Source organism: Tursiops truncatus, chromosome 5 (genome assembly GCF_011762595.2).
Source record: "Tursiops truncatus isolate mTurTru1 chromosome 5, mTurTru1.mat.Y, whole genome shotgun sequence".
Taxonomy (NCBI): Eukaryota; Metazoa; Chordata; class Mammalia; order Artiodactyla; family Delphinidae; genus Tursiops; species Tursiops truncatus.
Window position 1 is genome coordinate 108808945 of NC_047038.1, and position 27453 is coordinate 108836397.

General features: G+C 38.2%; 1 protein-coding gene across 13 annotated transcripts in view; it reads right to left on the reverse strand.

The window, feature by feature from the left end:
• DCLK2 (doublecortin like kinase 2) overlaps positions 1-27453 on the reverse strand; it is a 163496-nt gene that overhangs the window by 133079 nt on the left and 2964 nt on the right. For all 13 annotated transcript variants that reach the window (XR_012332142.1, XR_004526736.2, XR_004526735.2 and 10 more), the window contains exon 2: positions 10348-10682. Coding sequence is in view for 7 of the 13 variants with exons in the window: in XM_033857311.2 (XP_033713202.1) it covers positions 10348-10682 (335 nt within the window). In the remaining 6 variants the exon portion in view is untranslated. The remainder of the gene's footprint in view (positions 1-10347; positions 10683-27453) is intronic.

Consider the following 27453-nt stretch of genomic DNA (forward strand, 5'->3'; position numbering starts at 1 on the left):
ATTAAAATGTTCTAAAAATACACACACACAGAATATTCATGAAAGCTAGTCTTACTAGCTTTGAAATGTGGTGCTCTTTCTTACTTAAGAAAAATGCAAGAGGTTAATTTCTAAATCTAGAAGACTGCACAGGGTTACTGAAAACGCATATACAGACTCTAGCACGATTTTTCTCCATGAAGCCATTTTTAGTTTAGATTCAATTAATTCCTCTTCTATGAGGCAGCGCCTAAGAACGTGGATGACCACGGTCAAGCTTAACTTTTGCTCTCTAGAAACATCAGTGACTTTAAGGCTGAAAATAAAACACTTCCCCCTACTAAAGGGAAGAGAGTAAAACAGGCCAAAGAAGAGTTTCTTAAACTGCAAACAAGCTGATCATACACAAAATTTTGAGTCAGGCTTGACTTGGAAGAGAAGAGCCACAGATTTCATCAGGTTCTCAAAAGCTATTATGAGCCCCGAAAGATTTCTCACCTATTAAATTAGCAAGCTGGACTAAACAATTTCCTCTCTCAATTATACCTTCTAAAACACCATGCTGACTTTGCACCTGTCCTTGTTTTTACCGTAAGGCATGATGAATAAATGACCCTTTCATAAAATCTAGTAAAACTTGTAAAGTAATACTATATATTACACATATTGGTAGAAATTGTGATCAGTAGACACTCATGATAGCATACAAAAACAACAAAACAAATCCAAAAGTTAGCTATGACCAAAAGCAATGAAGTGTACAAAGTGACTACTGCAAGTAATATCCTTGACTCAATTCTGAGTCAAAATACCACAAAGCAAAAAGTTACCTGACTTCACTAAATACCAGAAATATACTCGGGGGATTTTTGGCATCTAGGCAAAGGTTATTAAAAAAAAAAAAAAAAACAAAACTGAATGAAATGATGGGTCCTTCAGTTCAAGATTAAGGTGATGTAGTACCATAATGGGGGCTATTTGCTTAAAAAAAAAAAAGGTTTCTCCCTACTAAGCTTAATATTTTCAAGACTAGTTGGTCGTCACTTGCCTTGAATATAAAACTGATACACAGGTCAACTGCCTTTTCTCCTTATACTACTCTCTAGAACAGAAAGTAGCAAAGGTGGTAAGAGGAATGCACGTAGGCTTCAATTTACACAACAGGAATTGTGCAGAATGTACATTTTTCCATGCAAAAAATCAAATTATGACCATTTTATACCCGGCTGTCATGTCTAATCCACTCCTAAGCCTCTCCTCGCTTCAGAAATACTGGGGCACATGCATTGCCATCTAGGACAACTTTGTGTCTACAGCTTTGATTGTACCTCTGAAACCCCCAAATCCGTAAGTTTCTTCTAGTAATCTGCCTCTAGGAATCCATCCTAAAGAAAGGAACTGATCCAACGATGTTAAAATCTACATATAGCAAGATGATCAGAGGATAAAAGTATGAAAAGCTGGAAACAAGCCAAATGTCCACCAATACGTTAGAGAAATTACAGTCTATCTAGCCAATTGACCATTATTCACTCATTTAAGTATGAAATGTGCAGATTATATAACACGGAAGAGTATGATTAACAAGTGAAAAAAGCAGGATACACGATTACACATAAAAACCACGTTATGTAAAAACTATGTGGGGCTTCCCTGGTGGCGCAGTGGTTGAGAGTCCGCCTGCCGATGCAGGGGACACGGGTTCGTGCCCTGGTCCAGGAGGATCCCACATGCCGCGGAGTGGCTAGGCCCGTGAGCCATGGCCGCTGGGCCTGCGCGTCTGGAGCCTGTGCTCTGCAACGGGAGAGGCCACAACAGTGAGAGGCCCGCGTACCGCCAAAAAAAAAAAAAAAAAAAAAAAGTGTATATATGTATTTAAATTGCATTAACAAAACTTATTAGGTGGTTCCTTTTAAGAAGTAGAGTGAGGTTGGGGAAGCAGGGCAGATGTGAAAATAACTTTCATTTTTTGCATTTCCCTGAATTTTTTGCATTTTTCCAATATAAATATACTGATTTTACCTGGGTAGTTTTCTCTTAAAAGAGAGACAAAAACATGTGTATATGAAAATATTGATAGGAATACTCAATTACGAAAACAAAGGGCTAAAATGGAAGGATTGTGCATTTAGCTTTTCCTATATTTTCTAAACTTTCTGCAATGTCATATACTTTTTTTAATCTATAAAATAACCCTGAGTCATCTTTTTGTCAAGCATATAATCACTCCTTAACCTATTATTTCATTTTTCAGATCCTACTCCAAGTATAATTTTACCGCATGACCTATTATTACACAGATTTTAGAGAAACCCCAGGTAAAACTGAATCACTCTAAAACTTAAGAAAGATTTAAGACATAACCTGTTTTTCTTATTAGTTATTTGTCCTGTCCCTCATTATCACTGAAGCCTTTCCCAAAGCCTGACCACAGGTGGCTTATACCGTAGCTGTGGAAAGTGCGGGATCTAGGATCACACTCTCTGGATATGAACCCCAGCTCCGCCACCAGCTGCATGATTCATTTCTCTTTACTTCAACTTGCCCACTGCTAAGTGGAAAATGCACTAACTCTCAAGGCTGCTATGAAGATTAGTGAAGAAGACTAATGTAAAGCACAACATAATGCCTGACACGGTAAGCGATTAGCTATTATCTATTAGCTAATTAAGCTATTATTCTAAGCACTGCACAATACGTGACAAAATATATATTTTAATAATTATTATAATCAGTGGAAATTCATTTATAACAAAATGAAACTAATTCCATACAATCTTTATGTTCTATGCATTACTCCAACTTAGACATCAAAAGAATAAGGAAACAAAATAGTTCGCAATAACGTCATTTTTATCTCACCTATACTTTACCTTGCATAATTCACTGAGAGCTAAAATTGTTTTTCTTAAGCATCTCTTCTCCTAATTTTCAACTGCCATCATTGCTAACAGGATTTTAGTGTTTTCCTTCAGTTTCCCATTAAAAAGGGGAAGGTATTATTTAAGGTCAGGGGAAATTGCCTACACCATGGATATCAAAATGGCAAAACACAAACTTTACTTGAAGAGGGATATCTAAATGTTTTCTTCTTTCTTCCCACTTTTCAGATCACTCTTTGAAAAAAAGGTTCGTTAAATAAAAAACAAAGATTAAGCTTCTCCCGCCCCCCTTTTTAAGGGCAGAGATATATCTGCTTAGATGAGGAATCGAAGAACAAATGAAAATACCTTTCTATACCTGGACTCCAGCTGTACTGAAAAATCCCACTAGTTACTCACAGTCTGTTAATTCCTGATTGGGATAAATCTTCCATTACTTGAGATAGATCAGCTACCCACACTTCAGAGGTGTGAATTTATCTAAGAGGACAAAACACTGTTGTCTGGATTTTTATTATCTACAAAAGGATGTGCATGCACTGGCAGCAAAGTGAGAATTAAAACCGAACTCTTCTCATCTACATCAAGGAAAAATTCAACCATATGATTTTTCTGCAGCAATTTGAGAAGAGATTGTTTTAAGTAAGTACGGTTGGGTCATTACAAAGAAATGAATCTTCACTGGAAAATGTGATGCTGGAAAAATAAAAGATACAAAATAAATATTATTAATAGTATAGTACCCGTGAAAAAAACTTTAAAAAAAGTGAGGATGGGAACCTTCATAAACTCTAATACGGCTGATATGATGAATGCACTCCAAGGGGTTGCCATGTTCCCCAAGAAGGACCCACAGCACGTGGGCATCCCGAGGCTGGCAGCGGTCCCAAAGTCTGGAAGTATTTTACCCCCAAAGCATCAACTGCTAGCAATTTTTGAGTCTGTTTTGTCTCTGCCCATGACAAGAATCAACTTGTTCCAAAATTCCACTAAGTATGTTTCTTTTATGTTAAAACTCTGCTGTTTCTGGGAAAGCTAAAAGCTAGAATTTTTTACACATGTGGACTAAAGCTATAGTTGGACCTTTCAGTTCCTTAACAGAATAAATATATATATTTTTTAAAGAACTACCACCCTGCTGCAGTTTATTCTGAGAAAGTCACTCTGTTTTTCAAAAAATTAAAAAAGTAAACCTTGTTTTTCTATACAATTTAACTTAAAAGTTCAAGAACATTTTGTTTTTAAGAAGAAAAACAAAAGTCAAGCATTTAATCTAAATTAATTGCGAGTTCAAAGAAAACTACTTAAGGGAATAGTGATGACTTCTATTTACGAATGCTTTTTTCTAGTCATCCCATCTATAAATACCTAGGTTGTATATTTTTTAAAAATTGATAATCACGCTATCACTGTTAAGTATTAAATACTTAAAACTTCACGAGACTAAATCCTGATTTCTTAGGCTTCTCTTTAAATACAGGTGAAATGATTTGGGACATCTTTATTTAATCCCCTGTGAAGCTATACTACCCAACTGTATGTCAGCCTCACACAACGAAGACAAATAGTTTGAAATCCCGGACAAGAAAGAGTACAAACCATGACATTCTAACACACCTGCCTCAATTACATAAAAAGTGGACAGAAAGTGAGAACGTCTCTAAGGTCTGAGATAAACAGAACTTATATCATGTGGCCTAATTGATAACAAAGTTACTATTTTAATAAGCATCATTTCCCTTTGAATCATTTCACTTACTTTACACCAAGATTTCTGAATCTCAGCATTACTGACATTTTTGGACCCAGAGAATTATGCTGTGGCTGTCCTGTGCACTGCAGGATGGTGAGCAGTTTCCCTGGCCTCTACCCACTAGATGCCAGTAGAATCCCCACCTCCAGTCAAGACTGCAGACAAAGAATGACTCCAGACATTACCAAGTGTTCCCTAGGGGTAAAAGTGTGCCCAGCTGAGAACCATGTCTTGACAGTAAAGAAAACCCAAGAGTTAACATGGATAAAATCCTAAAACGTGATTTTATTTGAAGTGATTTCATAGAGACATAAAATACATCAATTAGTTGTACTAACCAAGTCAGACCTTGTAAATGGAGACAATACTACTAGGAAGATGTGATCATCCATTTTGAGGGACGCAAAGATTTCAGGGACATCGTTTTCACAACATGAATGCTAACTGGCACGTGACACCCCATTGCTTCTTCAATCAAGAAAGTTTTCAAGCCCATAAAGGATAAGCAGGGGGGCTTCCCTGACGGCGCAGTAGTTGAGAGTCCACCTGCCGATGCAGGGGACACGGGTTCGTGCCCCAGTCCGGGAAGATCCCACATGCCGCGGAGCGGGTGGGCCCGTGAGCCATGGCCGCTGACCCTGCGCGTCCAGAGCCTGTGCTCCGCAACGGAAGAGGCCACAACAGTGAGAAAAGATAAGCAGGGCCCCTTGAAACTCTAGCACAAGTATCAGAATGGGCTCATTGACTGTTCATGATGAATTGCCTATGAATCGTTCAATCTCTATCCTGTGTCACAGATCAGACTAATTAAAATGAAAACAACAAATCTGAGTAGGAAGTAACCAGAAAAAAGAACATTAAAGTCAAGGCAGACAGTCTAAAATTTTGTACCGGGACAACTCATGAACACATCTTAGCTCCTTTCTCTTCACCTAAGCAAAGCTGTTCTTGAGAATTTTTCAGAAAGCAGATAATTTTTTAAAAATCATTTTATGGAAAAAATTCAAGATGAACACTGTCCATTTAAAGGTTTGCATTAATCTTAAGAACAAGAAAAATCTCTTAGGCTATTTCAAAGCAAGATTTCATCTCTCTTTAAACTTACAACATAAACCAACCAAAAGACAGACTTGAAGTTTAAATATAAGTCCCCTTATAGTACAAATGTTGAATCAGTGCCTAGAAAACTATAGCTTTTAAGGATACCTGGCAATCTGAAAATATAACATCCAAAGCTGTGTCTATCAAAATGAAATCTCTAATTTTTCCAAATAAACATTTTATTTCTAAGTTTTAAAATATCTCTTTTCTTTGCATGTGGGAAATAATATTTTAACTTTTATAAGACATAAAAAGTGACAAAAGCGATACCAACATTTTATAGCCACATGCCAAAATTTCAACGATTAACTCAATGTTTTGATTTCTTCAGTCTAATTGAAATCAGTCTTGTTTTCTTTCTCAGTGCTTGAGTTTCTGCTTCTAAGCAGACATGAGAAAGAAGCAGTGGAAATCAGAACAGCAAATTCTGGATTTCTGACGGCAACTATAATCTTTTTTCCTTCTGAATTCATTAAAAACATTTTCTTCCTCACTCTTCTTTCTTAACATAGATTGAAAACATACTACAGAGTTTTTTTCTTGCTTAACATTTTCCCATGTCTTTAAATATTCCCCCAACACAATTTTCAATGCCCACTACATATAAATTCTATGGTCAAATCATTTAACTGTTTTTTACTTTAGAGATTTTAAATTGTTTCCAATCTTTTGCTCTTAGTGCTGGGATGAAAATTTTTGTGCATAATTATGTTTGCATCTTCGATTATTTAGGATAAATTCCTAGAAGTTTATTTACTAGTTCAAATAGAAAAAATATTTTTGAGTTGTACATAATAAATTGCTTTCGATAAAGATTGTGAGATTTGCACTTCCATCACTGAGAATGCCTATTCACTGCACATTAAAAAATAACAGACATTTTCTGTTTTAAAAAAAACCTGTCAATTTTAAATATGAATATCTCATTGCAAATATGAATATCTCATTACCTTAATTCACATTTTTTATTAGCGAGACTGAACTTTTTTTATGCTTGCGATTTATAATCCTATCTTCTCAAATTGTCTGTTTGGCCCTTTATCCACTTTTCCACTGTAGTGGTTTTTTTTTTTCATATTAAACTAGTATGACTCTACATAAACGCATATAACCCTTGCTTGACATCTAGAAATTTTCTTTAAGTCTTTTTAAAAATATTTTTCTTTTTTGAATTTTATTTTATTTTTATACAGTAGGTTCTTATTAGTTACCTATTTTACACCTATTAGTGCATATATATCAATCCCAATCTCCCAATTCATGCCACCACCACCCCTGCCCCCACTTTCCCTCCTTGGTGTCCATACCTTTGCTCTCTACATCTGTGTCTCTATTTCTGCCTTGCAAACCAGTTCATCTGTACCATTTTTCTGGATTCCACATATATGCGTTAATACATGATATTTGTTTCTCTCTTTCTGACTTACTTCACTCTGTATGACAGTCTCTAAGTCCATCCACGTCTCTACAAATGACCCAATTTTGTTCCTTTTTATGGCTGAGTAATATTCCATTGTATATATGTACCACATCTTCTTTATCCATTTGTCTGTCGATGGACATTTAGGTTGCTTCCATGACCTGGCTATTGTAAACAGTGCTGTAATGAACACTGGGGTGTATGGACATCTAGAAATGTTTAATTTTTATGTCCAACCAATCAACGTTTCCCTCTGATTTTTCCACTTCTTTACTACTTAGAAAATCCTTTCCCATTTCAACATAACTATTGACATATTTTCCTTTCATTCTTGTGTCTCATTTTGACACCTATATTTTTAAAACACCTGGAATTTCTTTTTGGTATGGTTATGAGGATGCTGATTTAATATTTGGTAGCATGAGAGCCCATTAATCATTATTTCCAAAATTTTCCTGCTTATTTTTCCAGATTAACTTTTAAAATCACTTTGTCAGGTATCGCTCCCCTCACTCCAAAACAATCTCATTTACATTCTTATGGAAATTGCAATTAAACTATAAATAAAAATCAGGAAGAATGTATAGAAGAATGTTGAGTACTAGGTGCTATCACGCATCCTTATCTTGTACCTGACTGTCATAGAAATGCTTCCTGTAACTCATTTGTTTACCAATACATGGACTTTTTGTTTCAGATAGGAATTTTTCTTTTTTTATTGTATTAGAGAATTCACCTCCCATTTTTATTACTAAATCTTTAACTGAATATAGATTTTGTATTTTGTCAAACGCCTTTGCGACATTTTGGGGGGACTGTGTATACTCTCATGCTTTTTCCTCTAGATCTCATGTATAAACGGGTTTCTTAATAGTAAGCCATCCTTTAATTTCTGTCATAAGTCTACTCATAACAGCATTATTCTTTAATATGTTGGTGATTTCGATTGCTTGTGCTTCAGTTAACAAGTTTACATACGAATATTTCTAGTCTGGAGCCTTTTAAAAGACAATTTTTTTGAATACCTATTAAAATTTCAGTGATTTCTATTTCAATTAGCTGTTCAACTTCTTTATTTTACTTACATTTTCCCTGAACAACATTTATTTGTAGATTTCCAAATCTGTTTCAGTTTTTAAATCTTTATTGAATTTCCGATTTATATGCCATTTATGTATTCTAATTTGCTTCAGCTTTGATTTTCATTTTTCCTTTCATTAGGTATCTTAAATATTTGTCTTCCCCATTTCCTGTCTTCACTGTGTCCACCAAAAATCAGCTATTTGATTTACCAAATCTCCTTTATGTCTTGTGGTCTAATTTTTTTTTCACTTATTTGCAGGGTGAATCTTAAGATGTTTTGTGTTGTGATGTGCTATTAACTCAGTTTGTAAAGTGTCTATTTCCATTCACACTGTGAACCTCTCTTGGGGCAGGCTGCTATGAAACGTTATGCCTTCTAACTCTTAATTAATTAGAAAAGCCATTGTAAACTCACTATAATCTACTGGAATTTTCAGAACGTATTTTTTAAAATGTTGTTTATGTTTATGAAAACAACCCAGTAACTAGATCTGGTCTTAGAAAATTAGAAATTAATTGTGTTTTTCCAGAAGACACCATTCCAGTGTTTTATATTATTCATTCTCAGCACTACACAAGCCAAACACTTCAAAATAAATTATGTTAGAGGGAAGAAACAAAATGGAATGAAGAAACAAATTGAATGCTGGAAACTATAGTTTAATACAATGTAAATCTAAACAACTTAACTTTATTGAAATTAGGAAAAAATACATTTTAGAAGCCTCATGTTTCTTTTTAGGAATGATAATCTGATTGTTATGAAACTCAATACTTGTATAACTGCTATTCATGCATTCCTGCAATTTGCTCAATTTTTTTTAGCCTATTAGATTCCCTGGTATATTGTTACCATAATTTGGCTTGCATCTTCCTGTGTAATTTGTGTACATTTTTCAGAAATGCTGCTTAATTACCTCTATTGTTTCCTATGAAACTCAAATGGACATTCCTATAAAAGAACATTCTTTGAAATGCATTTTCTATATTATACATAAGTAGGGAGGAAAGGCTTTTCTGAAAGCATTAAATATCTTTTATTTTTACTTCTGTGATTTACCGAAACCCATAGACTCTACTGGTCAACAGATGTTCTTATTCTTAACTAGAGAATATCCCACTTAATGTAGGAAGCCTCTTCAACATACACTCTTTCCTCAGAAGTTTACATTTCCCTTCTGGTGCAACCACTGTGGAAAACAATATGAAGCTTCCTCAGAAAACTAAAAGCAGAATTACCGTATGATCCAGCAATCCCACTGCCGGGCATATACCTGGACAAAACTGTAATTCAAAAAGATACATGCACCTCTATGTTCATAGCAGCACTATTCATAATAGCCAAGTCATGGAAACAACCTAAATGTCCACTGACAGATGAATGGATAAAGAAGACGTGGTATATATATACAGTGGAATACTACTCAGCCATAAAAAAGAACGAAATAATGCCATTTGCACCAACATGGATGCAACTAGAGATTATCATACTAAGTGAAGTCAGAGAGAGAAAGACAAATATCATGATATCACTTATATGTGAAATCTAAAATATGACACAATGAGCCTATCTCTGAAACAGAAACAGAATCATGGACATAGAGAACAGACTGTGGCTGCCAAGGGGGAGAAGGCTGGGGGAGGGATGGAGTGTGAGTATGGGGTTAGCAGATGTAAGCTTTTATACATAGAATGGATAAACAACAAGGTCCTACTATATAGCACAGAGAACTATATTCAATATCCTATGATAAACCATAATGGAAAAGAATATTTTAAAAAGTATATATATGTATAACTGAATCACTCTGTTGCACAGCAGTAATTAACAGAACATTGTAAAGCAACTATACTTCAATTAAAAAAAAAAGAAGTTTACATTTCCCTTCCAATAGCCATAAGAAGTATATGATAGATTTCTCTACATTTACTTTTGAGATATTTGGGTAAAGAGGCAGGTAACCCACTTACATTTTTCATGATAAAGGCCAACACACACAGGCCTCTCACAAGTAGGACTGCTAGAATAACTTCTAGGGAACTATGAAATTCATATTAACTATGTAACCACCGTGGTACGGGGAGAGTTTAAAAGTAAGACAGAGAGTGTGGGGCTGGAAACATCCTACCTGCTTCCCGTCCAGCGTGCAGAGCCTCTTCACCACTCCTGAGTCCAGTTTAATGGCTTCGGTGATATCTGTTAAGACCTGTTCGAAGGAATGAGCAGTCTTCTTATTCAGAAGGATCCGCACTGCTTTTCTAGGCTTCACTCCACTTCGAATCACAGTCACTAATTTGGGTTTGATGAAATCTTTACTTTCTTTCACTTCACTCTTCACTGAGGAGGGGGCAGCCACGGCTCGGGTGGTCCCACCCTTGATGTTCACAGACCAGTTTGGATTAATGTTTTTGGTGTAATCAACTTTACGAAACGGTTCATTCGACGCACACACGTAACTCTCACCTAAAAAGCAAAAATCAGTTTTATCAACGTGGTTATCCCCACCACAGGAGCGTTTTGTATGAAGCAAAAATGCTAGAAACCCATTAAGTGAATCCTCAACAGGTTTGGCATTCTACCCACACCCCTTTCTTTTCAACAGCATCTAAGTTGGTTTTGAGAGAACAGCATACATTAGAGTGAAATGCACTGGATGAAGAAACTAGAGATCTGGGTTTTATTCTGGTCAAATGTCACCCTGGATAGCGCAGCGTAAGGGATCTTAGTTTCCCAACCAGGGATAGAACCCGCGCCCTCGACAGTGAAAGTGCAGTGTCCTCACCACTGGACCACCAGGGAAGTCCCTGCACTTTCCTTCCCAACATCAGTATCTGTAAAGGGAAGTTGTTGAATCAGGTGAATTCTAAGGCACTCTCTACTTCCAGAAGTCCATTAACTAATTTAATTTTTAATGTCTCATTCTGGAAGAAATAACTATATCACAAAATAATACATTCTCATAAAGAAATAAAACTGTCTTCCTCTTCTTTCCGATTATAGATTTCAGCCCTAATCAAAGAAAAGTTACTACAAAATTCACATAGCTGACTAAATTCACAAATTCAGTTATATGATTATTTACTCAATTAACGAAGCATAGCAAAAATGAAGGAAGAGTTTTGACAGCTCAAAGAAACATACCGAAAGCATTTTTTCCTTAATGGAAGAATATGAATTTAAAATAGTTTAAATAGACAACCTTTTCATCGTCTACTTAAATGAGGAAGGATATTTAGTAGTTAAAATGATGTATTCATTATTCATGTAGCCTTCTGCTTAATTTTTACTAAGTAAAACATAAAAACTATAGTATTTGTCAATTGGTTAACTGATTCAATGTTCATTAATTTTAAGTTCCAAAACTTTATGTTGAAAAATCACACTTTTTCTCTCAAGAAACTCAGAAGTCACCCACTTCTTTTTAGTCTCAACTTTCTGGCATGCAAGATAAAAGGATTACACTCTAAAATTTTCTCCAAGGTGTCTTCTAACTCAAAAAGAATTCATTATTTTTTCACACATGCAGTTTAATGGCCTCATTTTTAATATATAGATTTGCCTACAGGGAGAGAATATGCAGACAAAAGCATTTAAGATTTTGGTTCCTTAGGCAGTTATAGCTCTTGCTGTTAAACAATAAATTCTTATTCTTTGTTAGACACTAGGCACCTACAAGACTGATTAGAAGCAATCAGTCTTCCCCCAACCAGAGTCATGCTACTGTAGGGATTCTTGTTTAAGATTTGTTACCCCCCCGCCAACCTGTCACTTCTCCATTCCATCCATCCTGTTGAGGAACATCACTTCCTACTCAAACTCCTCAGCTAGAAACCTAGGCATCATCCCTCACCCTTCTGACTTCCCTACACACTGCATTCTGACATCAAGTTCTGTCCACTCTACCTTCTGAATATTTCTTAAAATGCCCCTCCCCTCTCCCCTCATCACCACCCACTTCCCACCTGGATCCATGTAAGAACCTTCTGTTTTCTACTCATTCCCCAGAGAGAGAACAAGTTTTCCAAATGATAGTGCATTCTATGTTACTGATATAGCTGAAAAAGTATATCCTAAAGTAATGAACCTTGATTCACGGATAAAATACCACACTGGGAGAGAATTTTTAAAACTCTTACCAATACATATTAAAACTGCACTCACCAAAACAAGGAAAGGATAAACACCTCACTTTAAAATTAGACTTAAAGATATAAATGTGTTATGTCTCTCTCTCTCTCTCTCTCTCTTGCTCTCTCTCTCTCTCTCTCTCTATATATATATATATATCTCATACATGGATATATGAAAAATAAAGCAGTCCCTGAGGTCCGGAATTGATCTAACATTCACAGCTAGACCTCAATGTTACTATAACCTGATCTGACCTGTGGTCTTCTGTGGGATATCATCTCACAGAATATCTATATCAAATGAAGCCATTCTGGGACTATGATACAGTGACACAAAAATAAGGTCACTCAATGAGTGATTGCCACTTCGTTACCAACTATAGCTTTTTCCTAAATCTTGTCTGCTCTCACTGTAAATAGGATTTAATGAGATATTCAATCACAGAATTGTCCTTCCTCTGACAGCACCCAATACAGAATGAGTCCCTGCTTTCCTGGAACCAAAGCCCAATTTCTACGACAGCTCTCGCAGCTCTTAGTGAGCTGCCCTGAGGTATCCTATAATGTCCATTCTTCCTTACTGCAATGAGTAGCAAACTCAACTTGTTCACCTCCAGGTATGTTCTGGGTGGTCTTTAGCTGAAGAGAACTGAGACACATACACACACACTCAGACATATTCATATTCTCCCTCTCTGTGTCTCTAAAAGCAGTTCTTTGACCATAAGACATTGGTGGGAAATCATTTTTTAATCTCATAAATACTACACAGAAGAAGATTTGTGTTACAGAGAACAAACTAGTTGTTACCAGAGGGGAGGGGAGTCGGGAGAGGGTCAAAATAGGTGAAGAGGATTAAGAGTTACAAACTACTAGTTAGAAAATAAATAATTCACAGGAATGTAAGGTACAACAAAGGGAATATAGCCAATATTTTATAATAACTTTGTATGGTGTGCAATCTATAAAAATATCAAATCACTATGTTATATGCCTGAAACTAATATTGCTAGTCAACTATACTTCAATGAACTTTTTTTTTTTAAAAAAGAGGATCTGTTTTCTGTATAGAAAGAGGATGGACAGAAGCAGGAAGTGGTTATACACCTTTACTGTTTTCAAGCACAGTGCGGAATAGAAAGTCTTTCCACCTCCTTTGACTCTCTCCAGCGGCATGCCTATGGCTTCCTACCACTGACATCTGTTCAGAGACACTCTGCATTACTTCATATTTAGCAGGTTGACAAACCAATTGTCAACAGTTGTGTAATACAACCTGGGTACTTGTTAACCATTAACTTTCATCCTTACTCAACCAAATGAACGGCCTCCTATTTAAGAGGCAAGAGGCTACTAAAAGCTAGGAACTCCCCAATTCCTTGTTCTCTGAAAACCGTCATCCCTACAGATGTATTTCAGTCTGTGCCAATTTCCCCGCCTCTTCTCCCTTTTCAGTGACAAGGGTACCCTCCTCCTATTCAACGTTAAGTCTCTCGCAACATTTGGGTCCTTCCTGCTCCTCATGCCGAGGTTTCAGGCACATTCTCCTTCTCTCCTCCATTTAACTACACAGGACTTTATAGAGTATCTCCCACTGTGGCACACACAGATCTTACCCCTCTTCGTTCCTCGCCCCCCCTCCACCTAATGTGCTTTGGCTTCCATTCACTGCCCAGCTCCTCATCTGGTTTCTCCCACTTCCTCGCCCACAATCGGCTCTTAAGCCACTGCAGCATCACCTTTGCTCCCCGGGCTGAAACACCCTGATCCCAACCACTTCTCTCCTAACTGCCAAATGCCAAGCACTTCTTGTAATTTCCCTCGGCGTCTTCTGAGGGCACTGGACACCAGTCACGATTCTCATCCTGCAGGGCCTTTTCCTCCTCAGCTTCCAGGATCTAATTTCTTTTGGCTTACCTCTTACTTCTTTGGTAGCCACTTCTCGGTCTGATTTTCAGGATCCCCTTCTCCCCTGCATCCACCTCATCCTCCTTAGACTCTCTGTGCGCAGCCACATCCCACGGCTTCAATCACCACCCGGACTCTGAGACTTCTCCAGCCCAGTCCTTTCTTGAGTTCAAACCACTTCAAGAGCATCTCTACGAGATCACCTACAGCTGTCTCGTGTACCACAAGTCTAAAACTAACTTCACTCCCCATGACTGCCACCCAACCTCAAACACTTCTCTTCTGGAATTCCCCAACTTAACGAAATCACCACCTACACAGTCACCCAGGCAAAAACCAAAACTCCTTTCTCTCTTCTTTTTGCCCCATATTCAACAGATTTAGCAAAACTGTTGACTTGGTCTAAGCATCTCTGGAACCCAACCCTTCAACCCTGCTCCCTCTCTTTTCTCCCCAGATTAGAGTAGTTCATGAGGCCCCCTCATCCTCCACAGTGCTGTCAAGACAGTATGGTACTGGCACAAATACGGAAATATAGATCAATGGAACAGGACAGAAAGCCCAGAGATAAACCCACGCACATATGGTCACCTTATCTTTGACAAAGGAGGCAAGAATATACAGTGGAGAAAAGACAGCCTCTTCAATAAGCGGTTCTGGGAAAACTGGACAGGTACATGTGAAAGTATGAAACTAGAACACTCCCTAACACCATACACAAAAATAAACTCAAATTGGATTAAAGACCTAAATGTAGGGCCAGACACTATCAAACTCTTAGAGGAAAACATAGGCAGAACACTCAATGACATAAATCACAGCAAGATCCTTTTTGACCCACCTCCTAGACAAATGGAAATAAAAACAAAAATAAACAAATGGGACCTAATGAAACTTAAAAGCTTTTACACAGCAAAGGAATCCATAAACAAGACCAAAAGACAACCCTCTGAATGGGAGAAAATATTTGCAAATGAAGCAAATGACAAAGGATTAATCTCCAAGATTTACAAGCAGCTCATGTAGCTCAATAACAAAAAAACAAACAACTCAATGCAAAAATGGGCAGAAGACCTAAATAGACATTTCTCCAAAGAAGATATACAGATTGCCAACAAACACATGAAAGAATGCTCAACGTCATTAATCATTAGAGAAATGCAAATCAGCACTACAATGAGGTATCACCTCACACCAGTCAGAATGGCCATCATCAAAAAATCTACAAACAATAAATGCTGGAGAGGGTGTGAAGAAAAGGGAACACTCTTGCACTGTTGGTGGGAATATAAGTTGATACAGCCACTATGAAGAACAGTATGGAGGTTCCTTAAAAAACTAAAAACAGAACTACCATACGACCCAGCAATCCCACTACTGGGCATATACCCTGAGAAAACCATAATTCAAAAAGAGTCATGTACCACAATGTTCATTGCAGTTCTATTTACAATAGCCAGGACATGGAAACAACCTAAGTGTCCATCATCGGATGAATGGATAAAGATGTGGCACATATATACAATGGAATATTACTCAGCCATAAAAGGAAACGAAATTGAGATATTTGTAGTGAGGTGGATGGACCTAGAGTCTGTCATACAGAGTGAAGTAAGTCAGAAAAAGAAAAACAAATACCGTATGCTAACACATATATATGGAATCTAAGAAAAAAAAAGGTCATGAAGAACCTAGGGGTAAGATGGGAATAAAGACACAGATCTACTAGAGAATGGACTTGAGGATATGGGGAGGGGGAAGGGTAAGCTGGGACAAAGTGAGAGAGTGGCATGGACACATATACACTACCAAACATAAAATAGATAGCTAGTGGGAAGCAGCCGCATAGCACAGGGAGTTCAGCTCGGTGCTTTGTGACCACCTAGAGGGGTGGGATAGGGAGGGTGTGACGGGGGGGTGGGGGGAGACGCAAGAGGGAAGAGATATGGGAACATATGTATATGTATAACTGATTCACTTTGTTATAAAGCAGAAACTAACACACCATTGTAAAGCAATTATACTCCAATAAAGATGTTAAAAAAAATGTAAATTTGATATCCTTTGCTGGCGTGGCTGCCTTTAGAATAAAGACCAAACACCCCAGCATATTCACATACTTCCATCTCACCTCTCACCACTTTCCCACAGGCTCCTAAGTTAGTGTCGCACCAGTGTACTTGCCCTTTCCTTCCAAACTCGTCACACCCTCTTATTCTCATTCCTTCTTACATGCTTGAAATAGCCTTCCTCCTCCTCTCTCCTTACCTCTTTTTTTTTTTTTTTTTTTTTTACTGACCAGTCAAGATTAATCACCCCAGCTAAGGAGGTAAAGCAACAGGAACTTTGATATATTGCTGGAACTTCCATGTACTTTAAATTGGTTCAATCACTTAGGGAAAACAGGTGGGCATTATCTAGTGATAGATAAGCTGACAATATATACGTTTCCACCCCAGGAAAATACCCTGGAGAAACTGCTGTATATGGGCACCAGAGTGTGTACACACACACACACACACACACACACACACACTCATAGAATGGGCTCAGTAGCCAAAGATGATAACCAATCCACATATCCATCAGCAAGAGAACAGACACACAGATTGTGGTATATTCACATAATGTACTACTACTATGCAGTAATGGAAATGAACAAGCCAGCTATACACAACACCTTGGATGAATTTTACAAATAACGGTGATCAAAAGTTAACAAAAGAATAGAATGCAGTAGGATTTAATTTCTTTAAGTTCAAAACTGACAAAAGTAAAACTATACTGATTAGGGATGCCTTCATCAGTGGTAAAAATATAAAGAAAAGCAAGAGTCGGGCTACCGTAACTTGGGAAGGGTTGTAACTAGGAAGGGACACAGGGAGAGCTTCTCGGATGCTGGCAATACTCTCTTTCTTTCTTTTTTTTTTGGGTGGGGAGCATGCCATGTGGCTTGTGGGATCTTAGTTCCCTGACCAGGGATTGAGCCCGGGCCCTGGCAGTGAAAGCACAAAGTCCTAACCACTAGACAGCCAGGGAATTCCCAATACTCTGTTTCTTGATAGTAGTCACAAAGGTGTTCACTTCATAATAACTCACTGGGCTGTACGTGTATGTTTTATGAATTTTCTATAGATATGTTTCATAATTTTAAAAATTATGTCACTCTTGTGTCCACTTGCTGTATCCTGAGGCTACAATATGTCAACTTCTCATAATCCTTTATTCTTTATCTGTCTCTTCCGGTGGTTCTTAGAGAAGAATTTTTTTTTCGTCAGGTGATTTTGTTGTAGAAGCACAGTTGCCCAGGCCTCACCACAGTTCAACTGAACCAGAATCACTGGAAGGTAGCACCAGAACCTGTGAGTAAGGCTTCCTAACTTCACAGGTGACTCTGAACACAATCTCTGGTTACAAACTACTGCCTGGACTGGAAGCTCCTTGAAAACACTGACTGACTGACTGTCCCCTTCTTCATGTTACCCACACCTAGCCCAGCACCAACAGCAGGCACTCAAAAGATGTTTGTCCAAGTCATGACAAAAATGCATATTTCCAAAACAAACTTGTACGTCTCACGGTTTGGATTTGCATTACTTCTAGGTAAAACATTTGCACAGTGTAGGTGTTGACACCCAGTGACCGTGAGAGGCTCAGGTCAGGCTCCTGAGGACATCACGTGTGGTCTGAGACACTCTTAGGTCATTCTACCCCATCAAAGGGCAAACTAAGGCACAGAGGAAAACAAGCAGGCTGTGAGGGCTGCCTAGTACCTACCAAGTTCCTTTTTTCACTTCACACCATCAAAGCACCAAGAGTCCATGCACATTTTAGTCCAATAAATGCACTGTGTCTTTCAATCAATGGAACATGTGTGTGGGTGTGTATGGGTTTGTGTGTGTATTATATACAAAATATATTTTAATAGCTAAATCAAAATAGTCCCTTAACATTTAAAATGTCAATTTACTGTTAGAAATTACAAATAGTTAAACGCATATTTACACAGTTGGAAGTTCCACAACAGAATGTTTTAGCCTACTTTTCTATCAGTTACTATGAAAGTCTCTTATCCACCTCTGTTAAAATACTTACATTAACTGCCTAAAACCACTAATTAGCTTGTAATTACAAACTATTTTTGACATTTGCGGCAGAAAATCAGTTATACAAGATTTGGACATTGAGACTATACCTAACTCTTGGAGCAGAAGCAAGCACTGAACTTTATGGTGAAAAAGAAAACTTGTTTACAAGTCTAAAGTGCAAGGACTATTTGTAGAGACATGGACGGACCTAGAGACTGTCATACAGAGTGAAGTAAGTCAGAAAGAGAAAAACAAATATCGTATATTAACACATATATGTGGAATCTGAAAAAATTGGTATAGACTGTCTTTTACCAAAGCAGAAATAGAGACACAGACATAGAGAACAAACATATGGGATACCTAGGGGGAAAGGGGGGGTGGGATGAATTGGGAGACTGGGATTGACATATATATGATATTAACACTATGTATAAAATAGATAACTAATGAGAACCTACCGTATAGCACAGGGAACTCTACTCAATTCTCTGTGGTGACCTAAATGAGAAGGAAATCCAAAACAGAGGGGATATATGTATACATATAGCTGATTCACTTTGCTGTATAGTATAAACTAACAATATTGTAAAGCAACTATACTCCAATAAAAAAATAATAATAAAGTGTAAGGACTCATCAAGCTTAAGGAAAAGCCTCCCTACACACACACACACACACACACACACACACACACACACACACACACAGATTTAAATATGGTAACAGAGGAAAGAAAAGAAAGTATGGCTGACACTTAAGGTCTAATATCTGCAAACATCTTAAAAACCTAAATTCCTTACCAACTTCCAAAATTGAGAAAGAAATTACTTCCAAAGTAATGTAACCAAGGAAAATAAATTTGGGTATGTTGCATCTACAAGGTGGTTTGATGTCCTTAATGAAGTACAGCATCTGTGAGACTGTCCTATCGGGTAGACAATAACGTGAATACCCCCATCTAAAGCACATCAAGGACACATTCCCACACCCAGCTGGTTCAGAAGAATACAGGGTAAAGAAAAGACAGACTGATTACTATTCTGTTGTGGCAAACAGCTTATTGGATTTTCTACCCAAACTGTACAGTGTGCAGAATTTAACCTTATGGGAACCAGCATGGTAACATAAAGTACACTGCTCTCACCTGGATGCTGTTCCCTTCTGTACTCATTTGGTTTATCTCTGGACCACTGCTGGCGCATTCACAAAATGAATGTAACAGCCTTTCCTACACGGAGGGGCTGAGGACACAAGATGAGATCTTTCACCCCTAAGACCAGTGCCCCTTCAACACATCTGAAGGCAACACGCTGAAAATGACTGTGATACCCTCCACGGAGAAAGGTGTGGAGACATTACACTGAACATCTGGGTATGTAGGAAGAAGTATGTCCACAAATCCACGCTTCAGCATTGAAATTTGGGAGGAGTTAACTTAAGACCAAAGAAATTATGTAAAAGCAAAAACAAAAATGCTACTCACTAACCAAAAAGCCTTAAAGCTTACCCACTGAAAAAAAAAATTCTATCTAATCTCCTGGTAGGATGGAACCTACAGATCAGATCCGTTATTTGTCTTCTTGCTGCTCAAACCTGAGCCAACTGCATCCCACAATCTACAAGCATTCACCTCGGCAATTTTAATTCTGTCCTTTTTTTTTTTGGCTGTGCCGCGTGGCTTGCGGGATCTGTTCCCAGCCAGAGATAGAACTGAGGGCCATGGCAGTGAAAGCCCAGTATCCTAACCACTAGGCCACCAAGGAACTCCCAATTCTGTAGTTAATTTGATGATAAGACTCAAAATGTTTATATCATCTTATTCTGGAACATCTGAATGTCTATTTCTAAATCAAGTGCAGCCAGGCCACTCCGTGCCCACAGCCTCAACTCCTTTGGCGTCAAGTGGTGTAACTTTGCTGGGAGTTAATGAGGAAGAAGTGGACTTACTATATGTACAAGACATGCACAGAGAGTTAAGGCCAGAGGACATAATTTTACTCTGCGGGAATGAAGGCTTGTTAGCAGTGCAAAACTGACTCGTCACACGGCATTGTGAAATACAGCACACCAAACTCAGCGTTCAGCACCATGGTCACACTGGGAACAGTTTAGTTTGAGCAAATAGCATCTGGAGCTTTATGTTGCTACTCTGCATTTTTATTGGTTATACAGTTTTGTTGGTTTTTAGGTTGTCTCGTTTGGGTTGTACTGGTGTGTAAGAGCTATATGCATAAGTACATCTACCTTTATAAATATTTAAGTGACAATGTATTTAAAGTAATTAAGGCAATGCTGGGCTTCTGCAACTTGGTTGTTAGATGTTTACATTGTTTTTCAATTTTAATTATCCCAAACCTTGCAAAAGTTTGAGAAACACTGCAATTTTAAGGATACTGAGAAAGAGATCTTCAAACCAAAATGTGCCCATCTTACACTTATTTGTAAGTAAACTGGGGCATAATGGATATAGGGTCAGTCCTTCAGTTGGCTCATCATCTGAGTAGAGGTAAAAACCTCCCTCAACAGAGTTTCCCCAGCTTCTGGAGATCTTTGCTTAAGACCTTCCTCCCTCACCGCCACCCCCCCAACCCTTTAAATCTCACTTTGAGTCTAAGAGGAAGACTTGGCTCCAGTTTTAAGCAAGTGACGATAGTGAGAATAGCTCAAAAAGATTCAGTGCAAGTGATGAAGGATTCAGAAACCAGATGTTTGTCAAAAAAGAGTAGTGATGTTTAGGGGATGGGCAGAAGGGGGAAACCGTAAAGCATGACCACTGTCATAAAATGTCTGAAGGGCTGCCATGTTGCTCCACCTGGAGTCTTACGTAGCTCCAAACGGTGGCTCTAGAATTACGGGGGGAAGTTACAAGGATGCACATTTTGGTTTCAGATGCTGAGGACCACTCCCATTTATCGAAGAGACACTGCTCACCAGGACCCTGCTAAGTGTTACAAGGTTCATGTAGAACCTTCCAGCTATTGGCCTTGATCACTAAACTAAGAAGAGATGAGTTCAGGTCAGGCTATTTCTCAAGTTCGTTCTTTTGCAGAGGCTTGATGAAGAGTATAACCAGTAGTAAGTTTCCATAACTCCTTTTTCTTTTCCTGCTTCCTTAAGAGATGAGGTAGAATACTGTTAAAAGACCAAGATAATGGACAAGGATATTGGGGAAGAGAGCATCAATCACTGCCTTTCAGAAATAACAACATTGTTATTACATAAAAATTAACAAAGTAATCTGAGGTTTGTAAAACATACACAGTGGAGGAAGAAATAAATCAATGACAATTTAAAAACTTCTATTGTGATACATTTTGGTTGCAAGTGATTATAATTTAACCAACATATAAACAAATCGTAACATAGTAGGTCATAATTGTAGATTATTTTAGTTATGTTGAAACGTTAGTAAATGTTACAGTGTAATCAAAAGTACTAAAGTTGATCTCACAAATCAGTATTTTCCCATTCCTTGTCTTGAAGGTAGTAGCTTCTGACAAATTACAATATGGCTAGTCTACTGCTTCAGGCTGTAAGAGATATGGCAAACAGGGTAAAATAGCCTGGATTAGAGCAAAAATTATAGCATGTCAATGAATGAAACAGTATCTAAATTCTAGCCTTAAATTATATTTCCAACTCATAGAATTTAAAAAGTATTGTAGAGGGACTTCCCTGGGGGCACAGTGGTTAAGGATCCGCCTGCCAATGCAGGGGACACTGGTTCAAGCCCTGGTCCAGGAAGATCCCACGTGCCGTGGAGCAACTAAGCCCGTGCGCCGCAACTACTGAGCCTGTGCTCTGGAGCCCGTGAGCCACAACTACTGAGCCCACGAGCCACAACTACTGAGCCCACACGCCACAACTGCTGAGCCCACATGCCACATCTACTGAAGCCCGTGTGCCTAGAGCCTGTGCTCTGCAACAAGAAAAGCCACAATGAGAAGCCTGTGCACTGCAACGAAGAGTAGCCCCCGCTCTCCACGACTAGAGAAACCCTGCGCACAGCAACGAAGACCCAATGCGGCCAAAAAAAAAAAGTATTGTACAATGCAGATTGTATTTAAACTATATGTGAAATAAATTTTCTAAAGACAATGCTTAAAATAAGAATGCTAAAAGATGAACGAAACTAAGTCTTAGCTAGGTCAGAGAACAAACTCAAAGCAGACGCTGAAAATATTAGGGGGCTTAGAATAGTCCTGGGATTTAAACATACATTCAAAATAAAGGTACAAAAATTTGATTATGAAAGATGTCCAAAGAGAAAAATCACGTCAGGCATCTCAGACACTAGTGAAATTGATAAATTGTTAACATACAAATATACTGCATCTCTTTTTTCTTGAATAAAAACTTATTTCAAAACTGAAATATGAAGGGGCAAGGAATATTTGCCTTTTGCATGACCTTATTTGACCTCTGCAAATCTAGCCAACTGTCCAGCTGGCTGTCTTAACTAAGAAAGATTTTTTAAAAACCAATATCCATCTATTCCCACCTATCAGAATACCTTATATATAGCACAAAAGTAAAATTAATCATCAAACATCAAGTGCCAGAAGTATTTATTGTTAGGATAAATGAATTAACAAAATGACCATGTCTCAGCCCTCAATGGGCCTGTAAATAATTTTCCCTTTCCTGAGAAGATTCTATGGGGAAGAGCCTCCTATAGGTTATTGAGGGTTTAAGAACTCCATCTAAACCCAGGTAACCACATTCAATCACAAAACCTGGCCAGCTTTTAGAGACACGGAGCCAGACAGATCATTTCTCTTTCCCACTTCCAGAAGCATTTCCCAAGATCACTGAACTTTAAAGGGGAAGCAGCCTTAGCAATTACCTAACCTTCCTCATTTTGCAGATAAGGAAACCAAAGTCAAGCAAGACAACTCTGCAGAATTTGAATGCACAGACCCTACTATGCCGGTGTATAGGATAATGTATGGTTCATTTCAGGAACCATACACAAAACATCCTAAAACTGTCTTTACATCTGCAGTGACTGAGGAACTACCACCATCTTCATTTTCCAAATATAAATAACTAACAGGTTTGGCTGCAGCGGTGATGCAGCTCTAGACTGCTGATACATGACCTATGCACACTTCAGGGGTCAGAATGGACCCCATCTCACAGGTGGTAGAACATAGCAGTTAAGAATACAGAAGTTGAAAGGCCAAGGAGAAAGGCCTCAGGTTCCAGCCCCACTTCTTCTGACTGGTACAAGGGGACAATTTCTCTATCCTCTGAGTCTCAGTCTCCCCAGCTGCAAAATGGGGAAGACAATGCAGCCATATTCCAAAAGGGATAACAAGGGTGAGATAAAACACAAAGTATCTCACATAATGATTGCATATAAAACATCTAAAAAATGGTTGCAATGTTGAGAAGAATAGGATCCCTAATCCTTAGGGTAATGGTTTATTTTATCAACAGAAGAGACAAAAACAGAAGTGGTAGGAGCATGGGCGAGTAGGGATGAGAAGAGACCTAGCCAGGCAGTATAGACCCAGAGAAACTCCCCTGGCCCTCTCTACAATGAAGAAAGCAGTTTGACAATCACTAGTCAAGGGAATATCTAGTTTCCCTTATTTCATATGACAGGGCCATAAAATGTCCATTTCCATAGTTTAAAACCTCATGAAATAGTGATCTTTTCTTATAACTACCAGTGTATCATTCTGTCTGACCCTCATCTCATAAATGCTCTCCCAAGTATTTCCCTTCTTCCCCCAACCCTTTAGAATTCTTTATTCTGCAAATGAAAATTTCTCTTCCCATTACCTCTGGAAAGAGCTTATTATGCAGCTGCATTATAGCAGACCTGAGTTCCCCTGTTTTGAGGAAATGAGAAGAAGAAAACAATCAGATTTATAGAAGCAAGTACTGAGGAAGAGTCATTCTCTCCACAGCGATGAGTCAGCAGAGCATCTCTGATTTATCTGGACTATAATCCAATTTTTCAAAATACATATTTTCACAAATACATAGAAACAACCTTATTCAAACTTAATTCATACAAAACTTCCCTTGACAATCAAGAGACTTAGAGGTAAAGTTATTTCCTGGGCTATTTATTTAATGAACTTATTGTGTCCAAGATCCCTAACCTCACGGCATGCTTAGTCTAGTGCAAAAAACAGACCCAATATACCTGTAATTATAAAGGTAAGTGTTACAATAGAGGAAAGGAAAAATGCTGTGAGTAAGCAAATGGCAGAGTTCTAAGCTTGACCTCAGGCCTTGGTTCCAACATCTGTTCCTCTGGCAATCCTTTTCCATTGTCCTGGCCAGTGTGCTCCTCCTGCCCCACCTCATTACCACTTCACTTACAGCCCTGCAGCTGGAACCATCATGTATGTGTGTGTGTGTGTGTGTGTGTGTGTGTGTGTGTGTGTGTGTGTGTGTGTGTGCATTCACTCTTTCTCTCTCCCTCTAGAATGTGAGCATTCTAGAACTGTACCCCCAGCACCTGAAACAACAACAACTATGCTCTCAATCGACAACAGTTTGAGACCAATGCCCCTGAGGTCTGGGAAGAGATTTCATAGAAAGATGATGTTTGAAGAGGGTCGTGGATCTAGGAGGATCTAGGAGTCTGCCAGGTAGAGAAGGTTTTGCAGACTGATGATTCAATGTTAAACTGCTATGTCCAATCATCATGCTTGCCTTATATAAATGTGTACTGCTTTTGACTACTATGTGCAAATACCTTACATCTCACGGGTTTATGTTGCCTTCCTCACTGTAACAAGTGCCAAGAGCTCAGTTTCTATTATTACTCTAAAAATCTATCATTCAAGGGGATAAAACCTATAGTCTGAGTTCTTATGCATTTTTACTTAAACGTTAACTTAATTTTTACTTAAATGTAAACTCATTTTTACTTAAATATAACTGTCACCATATTTTGGTTTAACACCTTCAAAGAGATTGAATAACCAAAGAGATTCAATAAACTAGGCTTAGTAGGAGAATCTCAAAAACTTCAAATGCTTGATTTTCTTAGAACTTTATTTTTCTTAAATTCAAGTTAATTCAAGCTAATTTTCAAGTTAACTTAATGGAAGTTTTCAAGTTAACTTAATGGAAGAATGGAAGTGTCACCTGTCAAAATAATCAAAATTCTCTCGCATGCCAAAAAATCCAATCAGTTTATTTACTGGTGACTGAGGAGTAAACTGACATATTACTTTGGAATGAAAGAGGCAGACACGGGTAGCTCTTAATTTTTTGGCTCCTGTCAAACACTTCATCAGAGCCATATACCCACTCCCTGCTGTATAGGACATTTGCAGCTTTGTCGATTTTCCGGAAGATAGGTTCTGGGTAGGGAAAGGCAGCCCAGGCCATCAGACACTCAATGAATAACCACTTAGGCACGGGAAGGGTATATACTTTTAGACCAGAAAGGATCTAACTTAGGTGATCTGCCAACCTCTCTTTCAACAGAAAAGGTCACTAAGGCTGAGAACAGAGGTGAATTTTTCTCAAATCCACAGAACCTAGGGACCCCAACTTGGTCACGCATTGTTTCTACCGTCCTTGGGCATCTCTCTTTGGGACATCAAAATAATTATAGCTTAAATGTTCTGAAGAAGAGAACACTCACGGAAAAAAAAAAACTGAGACCAAGAGTTCTGACTGAGAACTTAGGAAGGTACCATCCAGACATCTTCAGCTGTCTATCAGAGATGTGACACGGTTGGCTGGCTCATGGCTTCAGACATCTCAACCTGATTTTCCCAGTACTGACTGTTACGACTCACAGTCCTCCTTTGAGAGAAGGTCCCCACCCAGTTGTAAAGACTAAACAGGATTACAGGGACGCACAGCACTAACTCATTGAAATTAATGCAGCAAGGGGAGCTAAAACAATAGGGCTCAAAATGCCTGCTGGTTTAGTGTAGCGCAGGAGTACCAGCCTGCCTACACCTGAACAGTTTTTGGTCTCCAGAGACTCTCAAGGGCAGAAGAAAAAAATCTGGGCCATGCAAATTTCTTTTGTCATCTGAGTTCAAAGGGACTGAGGCTCTGAGTGTTCATGCCTAGCTATCTTGAGTCATCACTTTCTATTCTCCACTGAAAACATTTTAGGAAAACAACGTTTTGGGAAAAACAGTTTCTCCTAAACTACAAATTTCATGGAATGGAAGAGGCAAATGAGAGATCAGCTGAACATAATGGTGTAAAAAATACTATCAGAATCTTTATTAAACATGATGAACTAAGATGAAACAGTCAATTTTGACAACATGGGAAATACCACAGACCTATTTTTACTGATGCAAAGAATAACTTCACAGGTAGCTGGTTAGTTCTTCTGCATGATAAATCTGAACATTCGAGTACACAATTTGAACTAAAAGTTGAAACTATTTAAATTCTTGAATAGTTGATAGTAAACATTGATGGTTCTTTTCTTAAAAAGCGCCTAGAAACAGGGTATTCCACTCATTTTGTGGGAAATTCAAGACTTAGACAAAGATCTATTGTCAGACAGAATGCCACTATGACAAAAGAAGTGCTCAAATTTTCTTCTTTTGCAGTACTTGTAGTATATTTAATAAAATTTAATTTTATTATATTTGAAACAAGTGGGCAATCGGCTATACTAGGGAAACATTTCTATGGTGCAAATATTTGTGTTCTATCATTATTTTTCATATTGTGGTGTAATTTGGACTCTACATATGCTTATGGCTCCCCCTCCTCCACAAATCAGTGAATGAATGATTCAAAGGATATTTATCAACCTTCAATTTATAGTTGAACCTACAGTTTGAGAATCAGACTCAGTGGACCATGCACCACTTGGGCAATAACAAACTCAATGTACAATATGTGCTCTCACTTAATATGCATAATGGACACCTTGACCATCTTCCCTAGGATCATGTTCACCTCTGGAGTACATTCATTTCATGTAGCAAATACACTGTTAAAATTACTTCTGAGAAGGATATTAAAACTACTGTCCCTCCTCAGACCACACCAGGCACAGTATCCCAAGGGCATGTGAGTAATGAGTGTTTAAGTAAAAGAGGCATTGCCTTGATCCTTCCACAGGGCTACTAATCTAGCTTTGGGTCAATCAGA